The 22,614-nt window shown below is 51.5% G+C and overlaps 1 protein-coding gene across 4 annotated transcripts in view; it reads right to left on the minus strand.

The window, feature by feature from the left end:
• Positions 1–22,614, minus strand: part of CLTCL1 (clathrin heavy chain like 1) — a 62,594-nt gene that overhangs the window by 38,087 nt on the left and 1,893 nt on the right. For all 4 annotated transcript variants that reach the window (XM_051973186.1, XM_051973185.1, XM_051973187.1 and 1 more), the window contains exons 2-6: positions 16,810–17,017; positions 13,130–13,398; positions 11,503–11,664; positions 6,189–6,302; positions 4,074–4,247 (exon numbers count right to left, since the gene is read on the minus strand). In XM_051973186.1, the coding sequence (XP_051829146.1) occupies positions 4,074–4,247; positions 6,189–6,302; positions 11,503–11,664; positions 13,130–13,398; positions 16,810–17,017 (927 nt within the window). The remainder of the gene's footprint in view (positions 1–4,073; positions 4,248–6,188; positions 6,303–11,502; positions 11,665–13,129; positions 13,399–16,809; positions 17,018–22,614) is intronic.

Raw genomic sequence — 22,614 nt, forward strand, 5'->3', positions numbered from 1 at the left:
GTGGAACTCTATGAACATGCACGCGTGCTGGTGCTAGTGTCCTTGTTGGTGAAAAATCCCTGAAAACCAACGGTCCTGCCGTTTGTCTATTTGCCACCCTAGTTTCATCTTCAGAATGTCCTCACGGGACAACTGTCCCTAACTGGGGTGCTCGACAAACTTACTTTAACCTACTTGTTCCAACGATTGATTCTTGTGTTTCATGAGGAATTAATATTCTACTACTCTTCCCTGGAAGATTTTCTGGGCAAGTTTATGTATTAAGGCAATGTTAAACTTAGTTGTCACCTCTCTCCACGTGGCCCATAAGTCGAATATTGGCTAACCAAAACGTTTTTGGCCCTTTTGGCCTCATGTTTACATCATCTGAACTTCTCTGAAACTGTTATAACTGGCATTAATGTCCTTTTTCTATTTATTTCCCATTTTTCAGTGTATCTTCCTTAAGTAGGGCAGGATGGAGTTATTTTAAATGCACACTACCTTCGTCTCATAATGCTTCCTTCTAGCCATACATTACTTTTGATCCCACACATCTGGACAAATGGACTAATACCATGGATTCTTTAGACCATAATATATTTCGCCAGACAAAAGGTATTCTTCATCCACTATCCGGAAGGTTTTCTGTGTGGATTTTAGGCCAAACTCTTATGAGGCATCATGGTCTGTAACAGTGCAATGTCATCTTCAAACATCATCATCTTACAGCAAATCCTGTTTTGGGGACCGGCCTGACATGCTGCCCCCCCCGTTGGCAGGCACTTTCTAGTAAGATGTCTCCATTTCTACAATCTCTTCCATATTAGTAACCAGAGAATTAGACGGCAAAGTTATCCCCCCGTTACGGATCTCAAAGAATCTTGCATGATTTCATCGTCCGTATGGCTAACGCTCCGTAAGATGAGAGACACTCAGGCGTTTTGTGTGAATCAAATTGTATTTAATAATGAAGCTTGTGTCGTCTACTCCTTTTTATCAGCTGTGCATCCGAAAAACTGTGGTCATTTGTGGAATTTTACCCACAAGCCCAACTGTTCCATTCCCACACTTTCATCAAGGTTGTTACTTGTCGATAAACCTGTTCCCATTAAAAATCTGGCAGAGCTCAGGAGCAAGTCAGAAGGCAGTTGGGCTGGCAGTTAGCGGTACCACTCTTCCTCCAGTCTGCGTATTTGTGACTGCAACTGAGAAAGCTTAGGAGACTCAAACTCTTAAACAGAAAACAGTTACTCTTTTATGTGGTTTTTTTTATTCTTTCTGTGGGATGAAATAAAAGCTGTCCTCTATTTGGAGAGAAAAATCTAATCTTTTCTCTAAAAAGTTGGCAGTCTGACTGAACACAGACAATTTTGAGGACGGCCTCCCATATTAGTAACAAGCCATTTCCCGTCTGTTAAAATGCAATCAATTTATTGTGGCTTTATATACCACTGGGCGTATCTTGTGCCATCTGGTTCTTTTCTCAATGAAAGTGGTGAAGATGTACAGCATGAGGCTACTCTGGAAATTAAAAGTGTTCTGCCTCTCATGTCTTAATTCTGACCTTTATTATGATTAAAAAATGTTTTGCTTTTTTTTTTTTTTTTAAACGATCATTGTACCTTCCCAACAACTCCCCTTTCCGCCCCACACTAAACAGGATCCTTCTTTGTATCAATCAAGTCCAGTCACGTACAAAAAATCACATCAGGATGATAACGTCTTAGAGCAGATACTCCCTATGCTGCCCCATCAACCACTTTTCAGCTCATCATCATCTTCTTGGTCAGAATTGTGAAGTTTTCCAACCTCACTTTTTATTAGTGCAGGCCTTGAATAAATCATCCTCTATATTTAGCTCCACATCAATCCATATAAGCCTTCTCCAATTTTTAAATTCTCCACAATGCTCATTTCTGACAGCGTAACCATATCTCCTTGCATTTACGTATCACAAATTGTTCTCCTCTTCAATCATAAATGGGTACCTAATTCCCTTCCAGTTTTTTGCTATTAGGGAAAATGATGATATAAAGTATATTTTGGGTGGGAAACTAACCCGTTTCCCATTTATCTTTTGCTATCTTCGCTTATTCCCTCTTTCATATCTTTCATATCATTTCAAGACAGATTGCATTCAAGTATGTGTTAATTTATTTGGAGGGTCTTAAACATTCTTTATCTTCCCAAACCTTTTTGCTTTTAAGGAATTATTTTCATCAGCAAAGTCCGATATTTTTTTGACTATTTGGCCAATTCCGTTTTTGAAGGTGCTATTTTCTTCAATATTTTTTGGTGCGTCTTTTACTAACTGTCAATTCTCATTTCATAATTTTCTTGCACTGCTTACATTTCTTTTTCCAATTTTTCCTCTACCACTCTGACCTGATTTAATTTTTTTTGCTTTTCTCTTTAGCTCTTCCAGGAATTCTCACTGGGCTAATATCTAACCTGCATTTTTCTTTGAGGCTTTGCTCATAACTATTTTCCATGACACTATCTTCTGAATTTGTGTCTTGAATGGTCGGGTTCTTTTGTTGTTATTGTTTGTTCATTTTTTAGCCTATTTCTTTATTTGAAGCTAGATTTGGAATTTGGGCTCTGCTGGTGTAGAGGGCCAGAACTCTGGAGAAGTATACTTGAAACAAGGATACTTACAACAAGGTGTTAACTCAGAATGATTGATGAGATGGTGGTTCTCTAGCTCACATATACTTAGTACTTAGCATGGTGATGTAACGATTCTCTAGTTTCCACAAAATTTGTATGCTGTAATGATGTAATTACAATAAGGTATATAAGAGCTAAGAAGAACTGGAAGAAACACATTCCATTTTTGACTATCCTCCTGGTGGCTCTCCTACACTCCTCCACTAAGATCCCAAGGTCCTCAAGCTAACCCGAACCTTACATGCTGGGGCAAAGGAGCATGGTGCACTATCACAAGCTTCAGGTTTTTTCATGCTGCCATTTTCACAGTTAATTCTTGGGGGAGGAGGAGGAGGAGAATCTGTTAAGTTTCAGTGTTTTCAAGTAGCTGTGATCTATGAAGAATGGTGGTCATTGCTCTCCTGGTCCTTACCCAGGTAGTGGCCCTACTCCCTTGAAGCCCTGAGGATCAGTGCTCTTCTCTACGTGGAACTGCAACCCAGAAGTGGGTACAAGTGTTTGGTCCTTGGTGGTCTCTTTCTGACCAGCTGTCCAGGGCCCTTTCAGTGTCTGGGCTAGAACCTCCGAAGCTGCCACCATCACAGCCACCTCAAAAGCCCACCATTTATATTTGCTGCTGCATGTGCTCCAGGCCAGCTCCCCACTGCAGCGTCACAGACCTCTCCTTCCAACCTTATCCGAGGCTGGAAAAATGACTCTCCCCTACTCTCCCCAGCCATGCCCTCCCAGAATTCTATCTGAGGCTTTTTTTTAAGTTGTTTAAGGGGAATGTGGGGAGGATTCCGCTGTAATGCCGCCTCCCCTGTGCTCTGGTTGTCTTTTTGCAAACAACTGTTATGAGCATCGCTCTACGGGATCATGAGGAAAGGAGCCGTGGAATGTTTCCAGTTACTTTGGGAGGCACGGCAAAACCACCTCTCCCAAATCCATTATTTGCTCACATCAATGAAAGTTAATGAACCCATCCTTCCATTAAACTGCACCCGGGTTTTGTCTAATGATATCGAGGTCAAGACTGACGAATCACTCAGTTCCCGAATGACCAAGAACACTTGACAACGCCAGCAGCTAAGTTAATGTTTGCACATGATCATGACGGTCATCCTTAGAGCCCCGTTCCCTCCTCTCCACCACTGTTCCACCAAGGGGCCCGTAGGGACCAAAGAGAGAGTCTATCTGTCCATTTCATGGGCGATGGCCACAGTGAGACTTTGTTATCAAAGAAGCCACCTTCCAAGAGAGAACGAGCCTCTCCCGGCTGCTTCTTGGAAAGCAGACCACTCGCTAAGAAAAGAGAAAGTAACAGTTATCAGAGAATCGACTACACGAGTCTTTGCTCTGACATTCTGCTGAAAGGTCCCTGGTTCGTGAGGTGGATTTACGGAGGGGAGGGGAGAACGTGGCCGGCGGCCCCCACCTACCTGTCCTTTCTTGTTCACCCCGATGATCCCAGAGGTGGGCTCGTGAGGAGTCGTGACGAAGATGGTATCGGCGCTGATGCGGTTCATGTAGATGCACACTCCGGACTCTAAGTCATACATGTGGATGTAGCCATGCTTTGTAATCAAGTAAATAACGCCGTGTTTGATTCCAATCTGTAAGGAAAGGAAAACACTGTCAATCCCTAAACATGCAGTCACGATTGAGGCCGTGACTACCGTAACAACTGATTGTTTGCCTTGGATGGGGAGCGCCTCCTTAAAGAAGGGGGGACACCGGAGAGGTTTCTCTGCCACGTCCGGGACCCTCAGTACTTGCCAAGAGCCTCGCTCTGAGCTGCCACGAAAGCATCGGAACACAGGGCACGCAGCTCGGGCCGGGGTCCATTTGCGCATTCTAATTAAAACCTAGCCTCTTGTGAGTAATAGTAACAGCAGCTAGCATTTATATAGCACCTCCTACATGCCAAACAGTGGGCAACAGGCTTTCTAATTCCTATCTCATTGGATTCTCACAACAAATCAAACGATGTTGTTATTCCCATTTGACAGATGAGGAAACGGAGGCAGACAGAAGTGACATGACTTGCCGAGGTCGCACACCTCAGGACCTCTTGACTCCAGGCTGTATCCATGCACGTGCCATAAAGGGGAAAGGATCAAAGGGAGGAGAAATGTTAGTCATCCATCCTCGTCCTTGCCCATTGCCTCAGATGGGACTGATGGGCCTTTGCCTTTGTCGCTGTTCTCACCTCTGCTCCACTCAGTGGTGATACAGGAGCGACATCTGGATTTCTGCAAGTCAGACTAGGAACTCCTAAACCATCCAGTGTCCAGAAAGGACACTGGAAACAGTAGAATCTGAATCTCAGCTCCCACCTGTGATCCTGGAACACATCCCCTGACCTCTGAGCCTTGATTTCCTCATCTGTGAAATGGGTATAATACTCAACGTCATGTTCTGCACCGGGGTGTTAGGAAAGCACTCTGCCAACAGGAAGCAAGCACACATCTCTGAGCTACTGTGGATTATTTGCAAATTTTAACATGAATCGAGCAGGTCCGCAGATGAGGACGAGTGTTTTCCAAAAGACAAAATCTTAAGACTTCAACCATTCTGCAGAAACAGAATTTGGAAATCATCTGAAAGAATCAGCTCACAATCAAAAAGCATCATTACACTATCTGAAAAAGACAAAGAGGAAAATATCACAAGGGTGATGAGCACGCTCTCAGTCTCTCCCACGTCTGACTCGGGATGGGCCGTGCTGATGCGAGATGAGGAACATTCCCCTGGGCTCTGCAGCTCTCCTTCTCAGGAGCCAATCACACCCATTATTAAAAAATAGAGGCAGTTTGACAAAGGATTAACACCCCCGCCCCCACCCCCTCCCCCCCAACAGCCGTCTTTGTTGTAGCTACTTTGGAGAACCATCAGGCTAAGACATGTGAAATCCAGATGAGGAAGCAGGCCTGCAACAGAGCAGTGGTTCTCCCAGGGCTACACTAGTGGAGAAGAACAGCAAGATCTGAACCCAGGGCCTCGGCCTCCAAACCCAGAGCCTCCAAACTCAGGGCCTCAGAGGGCCTCCAAACCTAGGCCTCTGCCTCCAAACCCAGGACCTTGGAAGACCTCCAAACCCAGGACCTTGGAAGACCTCCAAACCCAGGGCCTTGGAGGGTCTCAGAGGGCCTCCAAACCCAGGCCTCTGCCTCCAAACCCAAGGCCTTGGAGGGCCTCCAAACTTAGGGCCTCTGCCTCCAAACCCAGGGCCTCAGCCTCCAAACCCTGGTCTTGGGTTTTAAACCCTGGCCTCAGGCTCCAAACCCAGAGCCTCAGAGGGCCTCCAAACCCAGGGCCTCAGAGGGCCTCCAAACCCAGGGCCTGGGCCTCCAAATCTAGAGCCTCAGCTTCTAAACCCAGGACCTCAGAGGCCTTTGAACCCAAGACCTTGGAGGGCCTCCAAACCCAGGGCTTCAGCTTCTAAAACCAGGACCTTGGAGGGCCTCTAAATCCAAGACCTCAGAGGGCCTCTAAACCCAGGGCCTTCTTTGTCCGATCATGACTAGATGCAAAAGACAATTAAGCTCTCTTACCTGCATGGCCACCGGGAAATCCGTCTGCGCCTCGGGAGGAAAGAACACATCCACGGCTTTCTTCACAAAGGGCTGGTTCCCTGCCGCAGGCTGGCCCACCTCGATGATGTGCAGCTGGGGAAGAGAGTTTGGGTCGTGATGCGCTGAGGCCAGAGGCTGGGAAAGCCCGTGGGGACAGCCTCCAGGAGCTGACTCCCCTTCAAGCTGACAAGAGGCCCACTCAGCACGGGGGGGGAGGGGGTCCACAGTGGGGGGCAGCAGAGGGGGAGGCAGCGGCAGAGCAGGGGAGGCTATAGGAGGGTAGCTGCTGCTACTTGGATATGAGGAGCGAGGTGAGAGAGAAGCACAGAGCAGATCGGCTAACAGGAAGGAGCAAGGGGATGGGGGCAAGGAGGGGAAATGGTGGGACAGGGACAGCCTAGAGAGCCGGGTAGGAGATCCAAGCATGTCCCAGGAGGTCAAAGAGAAGGCAGGAAGCTGTAATCTGAGGGCTCCCCCCACTTTGGAAGTTTTCAAAGACTGGGCACTCCCTCAGCGGGCATTTATAATCCCAAAGGTGCTGTGGGTTCGCATGAAGAGCAGGTGCAGTTTGGGGGGGAGCAAGGGCAAACTGGACAGGGCAGAACACAGTCTGGGGCTCTGAGACTGGCCAGGAACTCCAGACGCAAATGGGAGGGCCCCGGCTCAGCTCCTTTTGTGGGCGCCTACACAGCGCAAGGGGGAGGAGGGGGAGGAGAAGATAAGGAAGGCGCCTCGAGTCCTACAAGGATCAGGGAGCACCATGAGCTCTGTAGCAAGAGGTGGTCATGCTCAGAGGAGCAGTAGCAACCTGTGCACGCCGAGGGCGGATCGGCAGCCAGGGGAAGGCTCACGAAGGCCGCCAAAGCTCGCAGGAGAGCGCGCCTTCGGGTGGTGGGCCGGGACCCTCAGCTCCACGCACCTGGGGCACCCAGGAAGCCCTCGAGAACCCAGGGTGAGCCACCTCTCCCAACAACCCAACTCCAACACGGGGGAGGAGGAAGTGAAGTGAAAGCTATAGGAGCTGATTCTGTCCCGCCAGGAGAGCAGCCAAAGGGCTCCAAGCGTCTTTTCCTCATTCTCAGAGGTCCCGCGTTAGGCGCACAAGTCACGTTCCATAGGAGAGCCAGACTTCTGCCTCCAATCTCACCGTGGTCACCATCCCTCAGGTTCACAGTCCCCAAAATCACAAAGAAACAGGGCTGAGCTTCAACACTGGAAAGCTAGCCTTTCACTTTTAAAATTAAATGATAAATTTAACTCAAAGTTAAGCACCAAAAAAGAGCACCTGTACATAAACTCAAGCGAGGATCATACATAAAACTGCTGCTGTTCATTTCAGACCATGCTTTAAAAAAAAAAAAATGGTAATAATTCCACACTTTCAAAACTGTCCCGTCTGCCTGTGCTTCCTTCTGTTTCCTTGCGTGCATTTTTAAAAAATGTTTCAATTCTTTTTTTCCCCTCTTAAGTAGGGGGATCCATAAAGTGCTTTTAATGTTCTCTCTTCCCCAATCCTCAATAACTTTTTAAAAAATCCCTCCAACAAATAAGCCAAGGCAAGCAAACGAATTCTCAGTGGCCTTGTGCGCCCTGAGTCCACCACCCTTGGGTGCTCAGGAGGGAGACAGCGGGCTTTATCATTAATGGGTGACATGACGGGGCACTGAATGCAGCAGAGTTCCAGAGTCTCTAAAAGCAGATTTTTTTCCCACAAAGGCTGTTGTCGTATAATTTGTTCTCTTCATTCTAGAGCATGCTGCTCAGAATTCTCTGCATGTCCATCATTCATTATTTCTTATAATGTTATAATATTACTGTGGATTATACTCACTTCTAACCATTTATTCAGCCATCCCAATTCTTTTGAAAGCTATTTCTTGGGATTCTGAAAACAACAAATACAGCTTTTATTTTATAAAGACCAGCAATTTCAATAAGGTGATGATTTCCTGGTATGGAAGCTCTCTCCATCAATCTGGTCTGTCTCATTCTTAAAGAAATTAGCTGACTTGCCCACGGCCACACAGGCGGGCATCATGGAGGCAAGACCTGAAAGCCTCAAACACAATGCCATCTGCCCTTTGGTGGAGGGGGATGGGCAGGGGCCAGGGCTAACCCCAAGAGGAGGGGGAGGGGGAAAAGGCCTCTTGTGTGTGGGAGAAGTGTTCTCTATCATATTATCATGAGATCCATGGTTCCCTTGGTGACAAAGGAAAGTTCTACTGGGCAAAGACAACTGGGAAAGGTCAGCAATGTTGCATTTTTTTTTTTTTTTTTTGCTGAGGCAATTGGGGCTGTGTGACAACTGGGGTTAAGGGTCACACAGCTAGGAAGTGTTAAGTGTCTGAGACCACATTTGAACTCAGGTCCTCCTGATTTCAGGACTGGTGCTCTATCCACTGCGCCCCCTAGCTGCCCCAGCACTGTTGCGTTTTTTAAAACTGGGCCCACCCCAGGAGTTGAAAGGAATGCCCATAAAAGCTTTGGAAATTAAAAACTCAGCAACTTACTAAGTGGTCAAGAAGAAGGAATTTTTGTGACGGTCTGGTGCTAGAGAATTCAATCTAGTGCACACAAGTTCTGTGACATTGTAAAGAAGAGATCAATCGAGAGGAAAATGGCAAATACTGGAGGACTGTGGGAAAACGGGCACGCCAGCCTCCTGCCGGTAAGCTGGTCCACAGTTCTTGAGGTTCTGGAGACGATGCCCAGAAAGTTCCTGAGCCGTGCATGCCCTTCACTCACCCACACGACTACTAGGCCTATACCCAAGAGGTATCGAAGAAAAAAGTTCTAGCAGATAATCTCAGAGGGGCTAAAACTGGAAACTAGAGACGTTCTCTTGGAGAATGCGAAACTAATTACGGCAGATGACTCTAATGGAATATCACTGTGCCAAAAGACATGACGACATGTACATCTGCAGAGGAAACGAGGAAGACCTTCGTGAACTGATTCAGAGCAAAGCGAGCAGGAGGAGAACATGTTGTGCAACAACTTTACAGAAATCAGAGGCTTTAGAACTCTGACTGATGCCATGATGAGCCATCAGTCTACAAGAATGAAGATGAACCACCCGATTCTCCTCTTGCCAGACAGGAGATGAACTTAGGATAGAGAAAGAGAGAGAAGAGTCCAATTTTCAGACATGGGCCTGACATGAGGAAGTTTATTTTCCTAGACTATGTAGATACACATTAAGCAATTCAGTTTTTGAAGGAGAGGCAGAGTAATGAGTAGACAGATTATTTTTTAAATTATAGAAAAAGAAAATCCAGTTAAATCTATAGCTAACCAAAAGCAAGTAGCCAAAATAAGAAATAAAAGTTGATGTGCATCCCCTTTGACGCAGCAGTGCCTCTACTGGGCCTGTATCCCAAGAGATCATAAAAGAGGGAAAGGGACCCACATGTGCAAAAATGTGGCAGCAAAGGATTGGAAAAATGAGTAGCTGCTCATTATTTGGGGAATGACTGAACAAGTTGTAGTATATAAAGGTTATGGAATATGATTGTTCCATAAGAAAACAATCAGCAGGATGATGTCAGAGAGACCTGGAGAGATGGACAGGAACTGATGCTGAGGGAAGTGAGTAGAACCAAGAGGACACTGTACACGGCAACAACATTACGTGATGATCAATTGTGATGGACGTGGCTCTTTTCAACAATGAGCTGATTCAGGCCAGTTCCAATGGTTTTATGATGGAGAGAGACATCTGCATCCAAAGATAGAACTATGGGAACTGAATGTGGATCACAACATAGTATTTTCTTTTCTTTTTTTTGTATAGTACCTTCAGGTTTATAAAGTACTTTACAAAATGTTATCTCATTGGATATTTTTTTTTAACGTGTACATATTTATAAAGTTATCTTGCTGCACAAGAAAAATCGGATCTGGAAAGAAAGAAAAAAACCCCAAGAAGGAAAACAAAAATGCAAGCAAACAATAATAGAAAGAGTGGAAATGCTCTGTTGTGGTCCACACTCAGTCCCCATAGTTCTCTTTCTGGGAGTAGCTGATTCTCTTCATCACCCTTCGGTGATTGGAACTGGCCTAAATCATCTCATTACTGAAAAGAGCCACGTCCATCAGAATTGATTGTTGCATAGTCTTGTTGTTGCCGTGTATAATGATCTCCTGGTTCTGCTCGTCTCACTCAGCATCAGTTCATATAAGTCTCTCCAGGCCTTTCTGAAATCCTCCTGTTGGGCATTTCTTACAGAACAATAATACTCCATAACATTCATATACCATAACTTATTCAGCCATTCTCCACCTGATGGGCATCTGTGAAGACTGAGTTAGCTCCCCGGATGCCTTAGAATCAGCCGGAATCAGGATAAGCAAAAGTCCTTGGTTTTTGTTCTTGGTCTTTAGGGGTAGAAGTGAAGGGAATGGACACAAGCTCTCCACAACCTCCCCTCTCCTGGTCCACCACAAAAGTGACTCTGGCTTGTCTTACTCCACCCCCTAATCCCTCCTACAATTCTCCGTATACACCAAAAGATCAAGCTAGCACAGGATAGTGAGAAGGGCCACTTTCCAAGCATATGCTAATAGTATTGTCCAATGGGTAGTTAGCCTTAAGTGCTCGGTTGTCTGATTCCGGTGCACCTACTCAGAGTTTCAGCCCTTTACAGCATCCATTCAACAACACAGTATTTTCCCCTTATTTGTTGTTTGCTTGTTTTTTCTCCTTTTTTTTTTTTTCTGATTTGATTTTTCTTGTGCAGCATGACAAATGTGGAAATATGTTTAGAAGAACTGCACATGCAGTTTACTTGCTGTCTGGGGAAGGGGGTGGGGAGAAAGTAGGGAGAAAAATTTGGAAGGTTTTGCAACAGTGAATGTTAAAAACTATCTTTGCATGTATTTGGAAAAATAAAAAGCTATCATAAAAAAAGAAATTAAAGTTTCCCTGAATCATTTAACCAGGAAGGAGAACAAATTAATCGACCTAAAATGTCTATACGATGTTCCCCTATCCCTCTTCCCCATTATGTCTGAATGGGGAGTTTTTTCAGAAGGCTTTTACAAGGCCTCTCCATTTCCAGGAGATCTCCACCAATGGACACTGCTGGCTCATTTTGAATCAAATCTCTATTGAATCACAGCTTTAAATACTGGCTTCACTGATATCCAGGTAAATTTGTTTTTTCCCTTCAATTCCTAGGCTCTGGCTTTTCGTTATTATCCCTATTTTTATAAATTAGTGCTTAATGCAAGACCTGAGGCCCTAATTCCAGAGAAAGAGAATGTGAAAAGCAAGACAGGAAAGGGGCTTTACCTTGCCACCGGTGGGATTCCGTACAGCGAAACAGAAAAGAGTGGAAGACTTGGAGTTCCCCTCTACTCTGAACTCGGCGAAAGCTGCGGCGTGGCCTTCTATGGGCTGTGACACCTTCCTGTCCACTGAGTAAAGCTGCATGGCGCCAACCACACGGTTTTGCTAAAAGATCACGTGCAAAGTGAAAAGAGCGTTAGTAACTTCACATGTCGTGAAAGCAGAGAGCCTGAAGAGAACAATGAGGAGCTACTGTTCTATCTTTAAAAAGAAAATGGACATTTCTGAAATGGGGAAGGTCTATCTTTTTAAAAATTTGTATTGATATCTTTTCCTTTCTGAATACAATCCTTCCGCCTACCCAACAAGTATTCCCTTTTAATACAGAAAAAAGTTCAGCAAAATCAACCCATCTATTATCAGTGGAATCGGAGAGCTCTTGCTTTTTTCCAGGGGACGGCAGCCACACATGAGGAAGCCTGCCCCGGCCTCCTGCCATTGTATGGAACGTTAGCCTGCTTCTCAAACTCCTTACATAAAGGAGAAGGAACGGCTAACGTACTGGTGAGCCCCCAGAACACAACACTATCTGGGAAGTCTGGAGACTGAACAAAGAATAATATAAAGTTCCACTCCTGGGTTACAGGAATCCACTTTTTAAGCTGAAAAGAGGAGTCGTAACTAGATGAAAATTCCTACAAAATAAAGATCGAGGCAGGATTTGGGGTGGGGAGAGTGTTAGCGAGTCTGCTGCTGGAGCTGAGGCAGCCAAAAAGGCCCCGTGAGAACGACCGCTCCAAGATGCGCCCCTGGGCTCGGCTCAGGCAGCAAGAGTCACCACATGCACCACATTTAACAAGTGTGGTCCATTTAACAAGGACTGTGACAAATTCTGGAGAATCTAGACGGGGCGAAGAGCCTGGAAGAGGTGAAAGAAGCGGGGATGTTTGGCCTGGAGAAATGGCCCACACAGGATAGCGCTAATGAGGAGCCAGTTCGGCTTTGGGCCCCACTGCCGTCCCCGCTTTGTCTGAGGCTGTCCACGACAGTCACGGAATGCTTGAAGAAGCCACGCAGACGTGGGCCAGGCTGCCTACAGAGACATGAGGGCCCCCCCGGGCCTTCCAAGAAGCCCGGAGGACCCCTTGGCCAAGAAACACATCCTAGTAAAAGCAACAGAGCGCTCTAAGAACCTGACATCCCCTCTCCCTTCCTGGGTCTTCTCTCTGGCCAGTACTTCCTCTCCATCCTCTCCCTGGCCTGGCCATACACAGCTGGGTTTGCTTATTGTCTCTGTGAGTGAATTGGTCAGGGACCCCCAGAGCCTGGCACAGAGCCTGGCACACAGCAGGTACTTAATAAGTGCATACTGACTTGTGTGCTCTGCCTTACATGAGTTGTCAGCTCCCTGCCTCTGCTTTTATGGGGGTGACCCGGGGCCTGCCAAACTAAAGCCTTTTCCCCCACATCCCGGAAGTCCTGTCGGCCTGCAGGAGGCTGAGGCCCAAGGCCGCGAGGACGGAGTCCTCCCCACACTGTAAAGTCTCCGACGTCTGGCAGGATCCCTACGAGAGGGTGCCCGGCTCCGGGACCGGCTCCGTGGGGGTCCTCCTCGGACCCCTCCACTCACCTGGGCAGAGATGCCGATCAGCAGAAGCCACTTCTGGTGCTCATCAGTCCTGTAGTTGATGATCTGGCAACCGGCCAGGCTCGCGTGTCGGTCAAACATCTTCAGGGGCTGCGAGTCGCCCTCCATGCTCCAATGGTAGACAGCCGCGTCGGTCACCAAGGCAACGGTGTTGACAGAAATCCATTTCCAGAAGGTCACCTCCTCTGCCATCGTGTGCGCTTTCACTTTGCTCTTCATCTCAATGTTGAAAATTTGGAGGGTCTTTCCCGCTAGGAGGAAAATAGGGTGGGAAAAGGGAGAGACGAAAAGGAGAGGAGGGAAGGGGGGGAGGGAGAGATTACAGTTGAGCAGAGCGTCCGCATGCCCCTCACATCCTCCCTCGCCACCGGATTAACCATTTCCGGGCTGCGAAAACTAGTTTTAACGACGGCATGCAGAAGGTGACGGGGTCGCAACGATCCGTCGCTGTCCGACTGTCCAGAGTGGCAGAGGACACCAGGAAACCAATTTTGTTTAACTGGCTACAGCTGAAAGTCACCATCTGGGATTCATTTTCTTTCTTTTTTTTGGCTGAGGGAGTTGGGGTTCAGTGACTTGCCCAGGGTCACACAGTTAGTAAGTGTCAAGTGTCTGTGGTCAAATTTGAACTCGGGTCCTTCTGACTTCTGGGCTGGTGCTCTATCCACTATAGTGCCGCCTAGCTGCCCCTGGATTCATTTTCTAGACTCTTCTGGACATGAAAAAGGGAAGGGGGCAGCCAGGTGGCGCTATAGAGGGATAGAGCCCCAGCCCTGGAGGTAGGAGGACTTGAGTTCAAATCTGCCCTCTTAACACTTCTTGGCTGTGTGACCCTGGGCAAGTCCCATAACCCCAACTGCCTTGCCAAAACAAGGCCAAAAAAGGGGGGGGGAAGAGGACCGCAAATCTCCAATGTAATAACTACTACTATCACATGTGAACTGTATTAGTGGCAGATAACTATGTAGTAGAACAGAACACGCTGGAGCCCCATCACGCACAGAAGCTCCCCGATACACCCCCTTCTCTCCGCTGGCACCCCCGCCCTGGGGCACCCTTCTCTGGGCTCCGGCCGGTCGGCCATGGCTCTCTCCCCGTTCTAAGGCAGCCGCTGACCAGTGACTCCTAAAGCGCTCCACCGGCCATCTCAGTCACCTCCAGGATCAAACTCAAACCCTCCCCTCCAAGCCCCCCGTCTACACGCGCTCTATTCCCAGGCCCGTCCCCGGGCTGTCTCCCTCTCTCGACTTCCTTCAAGTCTCAACTGAACCCCCCCCTCCTTGTGCCAGAAACCTTCCCTGTCCCTGGGGGTGCTGTCTCCCTCCTTAGACCGGGAGCTGCCTGAAGCCACAGCCCTTTTTGCCTTCTTTTTCCTGGCAGCATTTAATTGTTATCTTTAGCCTGGCACATAGTAGGGACTTAATAAGTATTTATTCCTTTAAATCTGTTGATTAAATCCCTTACGTTTAGAGAGCCATAACATGCCATGACCAATTCTACACCAATTTAAACAGATAAAAGTTTTCTTAAGTCACTTCTGAGTGATAAAATTGCACTATTAGGTCGTAATTTAATGCAGATTATCTTTATAGTTTTATGCTTCTGACAGCAAGAAATGAGCCGAGGCAACCCAAAGAACCATGCCCAGTTCTGCTCTAGTTCGAAGAACTTCGGCACGTACTAGTCTGCTCCCCAATCAACGTTTTGCACGTTTTATTAATTTCACGCAGCTTTGAACGAGGGCCGCTTTCATCCCCCACGGGCCCGAGCCTACAAGCTCGCAAGGAGGGCATGCGTTTCTTCCCAGTGGCGGCCTCTGGGTTTGCCACTGTGCGTCTGGGCTAGGCCCTTACCTCCACCACTACCCTTACCCCCACCCAAGCTTCCTTTCAATTGCAGCCTTTCCCCAGTGACCAGGAGCTCCCGGAGCGCAGGAGCCATCTTTCTTCTCCATATCTGTATCTCCAGGGCTGGACACATAATAGACACTTCATGTTTACTGACTGGAGCTCACCGAGCGAGCAACTAAACTCTTCCATATAGGAGATCCCTGACGGCAAAAGGGCTCAAACACTTGTTATCATTAGGATATAGTGTGGAGGGGCAGCTAGGTGGGGCGGTGGATACAGCCCTGAAGTCAGGAGGACCTGAGTTCAAATCTGGTCTCAGACACTTAACAAGGCCAGCTGTGTGACCCTGGGCAAGTCACTTAACCCCAGTTGCCTCAGCCAAAAAAAGGAAAAAATAATATGGTGTTGAGAATGCCCTTGGACCAGCATAACTGCATTTGTTGGATTATCTGTTCATCTTAAAGTTAAACTAACCAAAACCTGGTATCAGATGTGAAATGTTACTTCATCTTTGATAAAAATTAAATGTTGCATCATCTTTTATAAAAATCCGTATCTCTGCTTTATTAAAGCAGTCTTAAGACACATCAACTGACTCTCGGAAGGCTCCTCCCAGTCTACTCCTCTTCCCATTTCCATGATGTTTGTTCAGTTTGAGGTGATCTGTGCCTACGACTCCGGGAGAGGATGCCACGATACGCTCAGTTTGGCGGGGGGCCAGCGTGGGGACTTATTGCCAGCCGTGAAGACTCCCGGTGAGGCAGAAAGCAGAGCCCCCGAGGCAGCCCCCCCACCTCTGGAGCAGACTAACGGGTAAGTCTAAATTCTGCTCTTCACGACTTTCGGTCCCAGCTTCTGTTAAGTTTGACCCGAGAGGCACCATCCAGTTTCGTTGACCAGCTTTCCTCGTTCACACAAGACCAACTCCCCGACCCCGCCTGCTGGTTAGAGAAAACTGAGTACTGTTATTAGGAAAAAGGAGGGTTTTCTTTGTTCTTCTTGGGCTACTAGTCTAGTGTTGTCTAAAAGACATAAGGAAAGTAAAGCACTGCTTTGGGTGTTCAATTCTAGGCCCGGCCAAGCTACCGGCTCGGGGAGAGGTCACGGAAAGCCCCACGGTGACAACCGGCGGTAGCTTCGGCTCCGACAAACCGCGAAGGCGACCACCTGGAGCGAGCGCTTTACCATCCGGTGGGAGGGTCTCTATGACCACACCAGAGAGCCCAAAGAGGCGGCTCCAACAAAGCTGGAGGTTGCTGGGTGATTCCGAAGAGGAAACAGGCCGTGGGCACGTCTGTTTAAGGCAGAACGGAGAGGGGGGCACCTGGGCACTTTCACTGTGACAAGGTGACAAGGATTCCGCCACTGGCAATCAGTGAGAGTGTGAAGGCTGGCCCTGCACGTCAGCAGCCTGGAAGTACCTCCTGCGGCCCCCCCCAAGGCCGCGGCGCTCAGGCTTTGGGTCACTGGGCAGGGGGAGGGAAATTTCCCCAAGTAAGGAGGTCCCATTCTTCCGGGATAACGAGTCTCCTGGGATGATGTGCACTTTGGGTGGCAGTGCAAGGGCAGGCAGCCGTATGGACACCCACAGCCTCCTGGCCATCCAAGCCATGCTGGAGACCCGCCCAGAGGGGGACCCTTGCAGGTACCAAGCGGTGCCCCCAAAAATCCGCCCCCCCACCTTTCACAGGCCCTGTGCCAGACCCACCACCCGGTCCCTGTCGGGGGCCACGAGCCTGTGCGGATGCTCGGTACCGGCGCCGGCCCGTGTGCTGGGAAGCCCCCACCCCCACCCCGCCGCCGGCCAGGTACCTTTCAGGGCGATCACTTTGGAGGCTGGGTTCATGATGGCGCTTTCCGCGGAGATGGGCCGTCGGATCGGCGTGGACGGCTCGCTCATGTCGATGATGACCACCTGGGCTTGCTCCCCCACCTTCTCCCGGATGCAGATGAACTTGTCGGACTCCATCGTCAGCGTGCTGAAGCCAATGTTGGCCGGATTGATGCCCAGGTTCTGAAGCTAGACAGAGGAACAGCGGGTTACCCTAAGCCGGCCTTCGGAGGAGCGGGAGCTGAGACAACTCAGCCTGAGCCTCTTCTAGGGAGAGACGGAGCCCATGGGCACGAGGCGAAACTGAGCCAGGCCTCCAGCCCCCATCCCACAAATCGCGGCTCCTCGGGGCCGCTCCCAGCAGGGAGACGAGGCTCTGCAGCCCTGACTCTGTGCCAGCCTGGGCCGGGGTCCCGACGACGGGCCTGGGGATGGAGCCGACCCGCCCAGCACCAGCCCAGCAGTTTGGGTCTCAGCAACACTCAAAGGCCATCTCGGCTGGTGTCTGAGGGTCAGGGGTCACTCTGCGCTAGTCTGAGGAGTGCTCCCAGATCACTTAAGCGCTATCAGAAACGGTACCAAGCCCAGCAGGAGACCTCTTGTTGGGGACGGCCCAAAAGTCCAAACAAGAGGACGAGACCGAAGCCGCCGCTTCATCACCAGCCACAGCCGGAGACTCCTGTCGGGCAGGCAGACATCAGCAGGAAGCCCCGTTCCCGCAGATGTGCCCCGAGCGCCCGGGGGACAGAGGGAGGCTGAACAAATCAAATCCGGTCGGAGACCAAGAACGCAGAGCCCTGGACGTCATCCAGCCCGACCCTGCCGTTTTACAGAGAGGGAAACTGAGGCTAAGTGGGGCTTCTCCGAGGCCACCCGCAGAGGCAGCCACAAAGCCAGGCCTTCTGATTCTAGATCCTGAGCTCTTCACCCCTTACAAGGAAATCAAGAGATTTTAAATGGGAACATTTCTATCACAGACCCTGTGCTCAGGGCTTCCCATTGGACCTGGTCCCCAAACCACTGGAGACAACGCACCCCAACCCTCCTGGGGTCAAGAACATTGTCTTTTTAAAAACAACGTCCTACTAAGTGTCACGAGACTCTCCCACGGGCATAGCTACTAATCAGTGCAGGTGTCCCAGAAGCCACTTAGGAGGACAACCAAGGGCTGCCGCTTGTGCAGATGCTTTCACCCGACCACCTCCCTCCCAGAGCCCCTGAGAGGTCAGGGAGAGGGAAAGGCCCCGGGAACCAGTGGCAGCGGCAGGGGATGGGCAGCGGCAGGGGCAGCGGCCGGGGACGGCCAGAGCAAACCGGGCCCGGCGAATGGAACAGAACTGCGCCCTGGGCAATGAGGAAAGCTGGAAAGAGCCGTACCAACTGATGCAGAGTGAAGTCAGCAGAATCGGGAACGGAACGTTCTAATAACTGACAAAGACGACTTTGTTTGAAAAGCTGGATCTGGGCAATTACCAAGGACGAGGTCGGGGACGTTCTGTGTGATGGCTAAGCCCCCCAGGCGGCCAAAATTCTACTTTTCGCTCCCTGACTCCCAGCGGCCCACGATCAATAAGTGACTATTTAAGCGACCCCTACAGACAAAGGGCTCTGCCGACCCGGGGTGACAAGGAGGGGAAAAGTCCTTCCCCAGAGGGGACTTTAGATGGGGCGCAGGGGGACTGAAGGGGAGAATGGAAGAGAGCTCAGGAGGGGACGGTGGCACAGACCGGCACAGACTCAAAGAGGAGCCAAAAACTACCCAGGGAGAGACACGGCAGCACTGAGCCAAGCCTCTGACAAGAGGCCACAAAACTCAGAAAAGGGAGGCCCGGAAGGACTCAGAAAAGGGAGGCCCGGAAGGACTCAGAAAAGGGAGGCCCAGAAGACTCAGAAAAGGGAGGCCCGGAAGGACTCAGAAAAGGGAGGCCCGGAAGGACTCAGAAAAGGAAGGCCTGGAAGGACTCAGAAAAGGGAAGCCCAGAAGACTCAGAAAAGGGAGGCCCGGAAAGACTCAGAAAAGGGAGGCCCGGAAAGACTCAAAGCAGCCAAGCCCGGAGCCTTCAGACTCCTATGAGCATCACATGGCAGAGGGGGCGGCCTCTCGCCTTGCCCGACTTCATCAGGACGCGGACGGGGCCCGGGAGACTGCGGCCTTCTCCTCGGGGGACGAGCCCAGCAGGTTTTAGCTAAACTTCCAAGAGTCTCTGAGTTTTTTGCCTCCTTAAGTCAATGACTCTAGAAGGTCAATCAATGCCAGGACAGACTTCCAATTAACAGTGATGACGTCCACGGTGTCCAATCGCACACCTCGGGAGTCTCGGCTCCCGCCTGGTGTGTACGAACAGGATGGAGCCGTGCTGCACCCCGGAAATGGCAACATCCAGATGCTTTCAGAGGGCGCGGGAAGAGCTCCCTGACCCGACGCAGAGAAAGCGCAGACCCGAGAGCGCGGCCAGGCAATGGCCTGGCCCAGATCCAGAAGACGAAGACCCTTCCCGGGAGAGGTGACGGACGGAAGATGCTGACGGAGCCTGGGAGCGGTCCGGTAGGGCTTCGCCGGACTCTGCGCATTTGGGAGGGTTCACGTCTGCTTTTTAGTTGTTCCGTGGGGAGGAGGCGGGGGCCGCGGGAAAGAGAAAACGAACTTCGAAATAAATGAATGGAAATAGAGACTTCTCTAAAAAGCTCTCCTCGTTTCAGAGCAGGCAGGACGCCCCATCACGCCAGCTCTTCAGCACCAGCGGCTTCCGGCTCGTCACTCGCTCGGCACCGGCGGCCGTACTTGGACCACGCCGAAGCCTTGTCACTAGAGCAACAGTGGGAAATGAGCCTCCAGGTCAGACTCACACCTTCCAAACGCAAGGGGCGGATGTGATCCCAAAACGTGAGACACAAAGAGGGTTCCCTCGCCGCCCTGGAAGAGGTGGCAAGGTCAGTTTCCATTAGAGGAAAATGGGGGACAAAGGAATCAGAGAATGAAATCGGGAATATCGGACAATGGGCTGATATCCGCACCTCGAGTCTGGGAGCAGGAGAGAAGTTGGAGGATCCCTATTTGCAAGATCAAGGCCGGCCCCACGCGAAGCACTTTACAAGTATCTCCTCTCACCCTCCTAACAACTCTCCCCATTCTGCAGATGAGGAAACTGAGGCAGAGAAGTGAGGTGGTTTCCCGGGATCACGCAGTTAATGTGTGTCTGAGGCTGGACTCGAACCCCAGGCCTGCTGCTCTATCCACTACGCCACCCAGCCATTTCTCAAAGGGCCGTCCAGTCCACCGAGGACGAGCAGGAGCAGGGCCAGAGCCCTCGCCCTCCTTCCAGCCTGTGGTTCCTTCTCCCCGTCACTGCACGGCCTCCTCCACCTCTGGGGGCCCTCTCCCAATGTCTGTCGCTCTCCCCAATCCTCCTAATGGGGTTTTCATCATACATGCTGATGTTCCCTCCGCACCCCCAACTCCCCGAACTACAGACACAAAAAGAACACTGACCCTGGGACCTGGATTCAAATCCCCCCTCGGACCCCTGGATGATCCGGGTCAGGTCCCGTGGCCAGCCCTCGCTGCGGATCAGTTTCCTCCTCGCTGTCCCCCACAACGGCCACCAGTCTACTTCCTCCTTCACCCCCGACAAGCCTTGGGGCCAGCCCAGTCGGGGCAGTCTGTGACGCCGGAGACCCCCAGCCGGGCCGAGCCCACGTCCCCTGCTCCATCCCGGCCCCCTCAGGGACTGCCGAGTGACAGCCGGGCCTTCCCTGGGGCGCGGATCCCCTCGTGGGTCAGAGCCCCCCAGGCTCTTCAGCTCCCATCACCTGCACGAGGCCCACAGCTTTGGCTCCACGTGCATACACCGGGAGTTAGGGCCAGAGAAAGGCAGCGGCTTCAGGGCAGGGGACGGTTCCCTTCGCTCTCTCTAGCGGGCTAAAGAACCAAAGAGCTCTGCCAGCGGCCCCCCTGGGGACCCCACACCTCCTCCAGGAAGCCCTCCCTAAGCTCTTCTCTTGCAGGGCGTCTCTGGCACAGCCCGGGTGCTTCTGGAGGGCACGGCTCCCACCAGCTCTTTCGGAATCCCCTGGCACAATTCCTGGTTCACGGTGGGCATTTAGGATTGTTTGTTGACTGGGGCAGCTAAGTGGCGTGACAGTGCATGGGGCACCGGGCCTGGAGTCAGAAAGATGTCTCTCTCCGACTTCAAACCTGGCCTGACACTAGCTGTCGATCCTGGGCCATTCCCTTCACTCCGTGTGCCTCAGTTTGCTCATCTGTAAAATGAGCGGGAGAAGGAAATGGCCACGTCTGCCAAGAAAACCCCCACGGGGTGAAGAATTCTACCACAAGATGGTCCCCAAAGGGCTGTTTGCGGGGGCTTTCCGGGCCCCCATCCCGGGCCCCTGGCTCTGCAGGGCACCCAGCAGGGTGAGGGGCTGGAGGACGGCGGGACGCCCCCAGCGATGAGGTCACCCGACCTTCCAGGCTCAGCCGCAGAGGGAGGAAACGGGCTCTCTGCGCGGCTCTGCGCCAGAGGCGAGTAAACGCTCCCTGCCCCCGCTGCTGGAGGCCCTGGGCGCGACACGGCCCCCCCAAAGCAAGCCGACGTCACCTCAACAAAGGGTCGCTGCCCCCAGATCCCATCTCCTCCCTCACTTGCCCTCAGGGGCCTGGAATAAAACAACTCGGCAAAGCGGCCGCCCCATGCAGGCCCGAGGAGCCCGTCCAGGGCGAGGGCCACTCCCCGACTGAGAAAAACGAAGGGCGCGGGTGGCCAGAGCTGGGCCAGGAGCTTGGCTTCCTCTTCTGTGGGGGGCGGCTCGGGGGCCACTCCTGAGCAACGACCTCCCTCCTAACGACCCCCATGAGGGGAGGGGATGCCCCTTCTCCGCCCCAGGCCTAGCACACAGCAGGCGGCCCACCGCCACGGGCAGAGATGATGGCCTGGGAGGCAGAGTCAGCAGACCTGAGGGGGGCAGCCCCCCTCCCGCTGTAAGTGCAGGCCCTCATTCCAAGGCTGGAGAGCCCCCGAGCCCTAATCCCAGGGGCTGAGACAGGGGGCTCTCCAGGCCTGGGATTCCAAGCCTTCGTGACGGGAACGTGCACCCGACCGAGCCCAAGGGTTCTGAGAACCTCCCAGCCGGGGAAGCGGACGGAAGCCGTCCACGAGGGGGAGGACTCCCTGGAGGAGCCCCCCACAGCCCAGGAGACCCTCTGCTTGTCTCTGCAGCAGCGCAGCGGTCAGAGGGCTCGAAGCCATAAATCTGAGCGGCAACAGAGTCCGGGCCTGGACGCGGTGGCGGCCGCTCCTCGGACGCAGGGAAGACTTTCTAGGTTAAAACCTCCTGGCGCTTAGAGGAAAAGGGCTGGGTGGGCCAGAAAGGGAGGGGCCGCCAGGCAGGGGTCGGTGAGGGGCAGCCTGGTGCCCCCTGGGGTTACCATGAAAACCAAACAGTCTAAAACAAGAGGCCCGAGGGCGGCCCCTCCCCCTCCTCCGCCCGGGGAGCGGCTCCAGGCCCGGCTGGCAGGCGGGCGCAGGAGGTCGGCCTCAGGGAACCAGCTGCTTCTGTCAAGGGGAGGTTCTCCCTCCAAGCTCGGAACAACATGGCTCCAGGACAGGAGGAAAACTCAGACGAGCCCAGGGGGTGATCGGGACCAGGTGGGAAAGGGCCACCCCTGCCCCTTCGCCCAGGACGCCCGTCTGCGACCGCGGGGGCTCCGGGCCCACCCAGCCGCGCCAGGCCCTCCTGGGGCACTCGGGAAAGGAAGCCGGCACCAAAGCACGGGCGACCGAGGGCCA

Source organism: Antechinus flavipes, chromosome 1 (assembly GCF_016432865.1).
Source record: "Antechinus flavipes isolate AdamAnt ecotype Samford, QLD, Australia chromosome 1, AdamAnt_v2, whole genome shotgun sequence".
Lineage (NCBI taxonomy): Eukaryota > Metazoa > Chordata > Mammalia > Dasyuromorphia > Dasyuridae > Antechinus > Antechinus flavipes.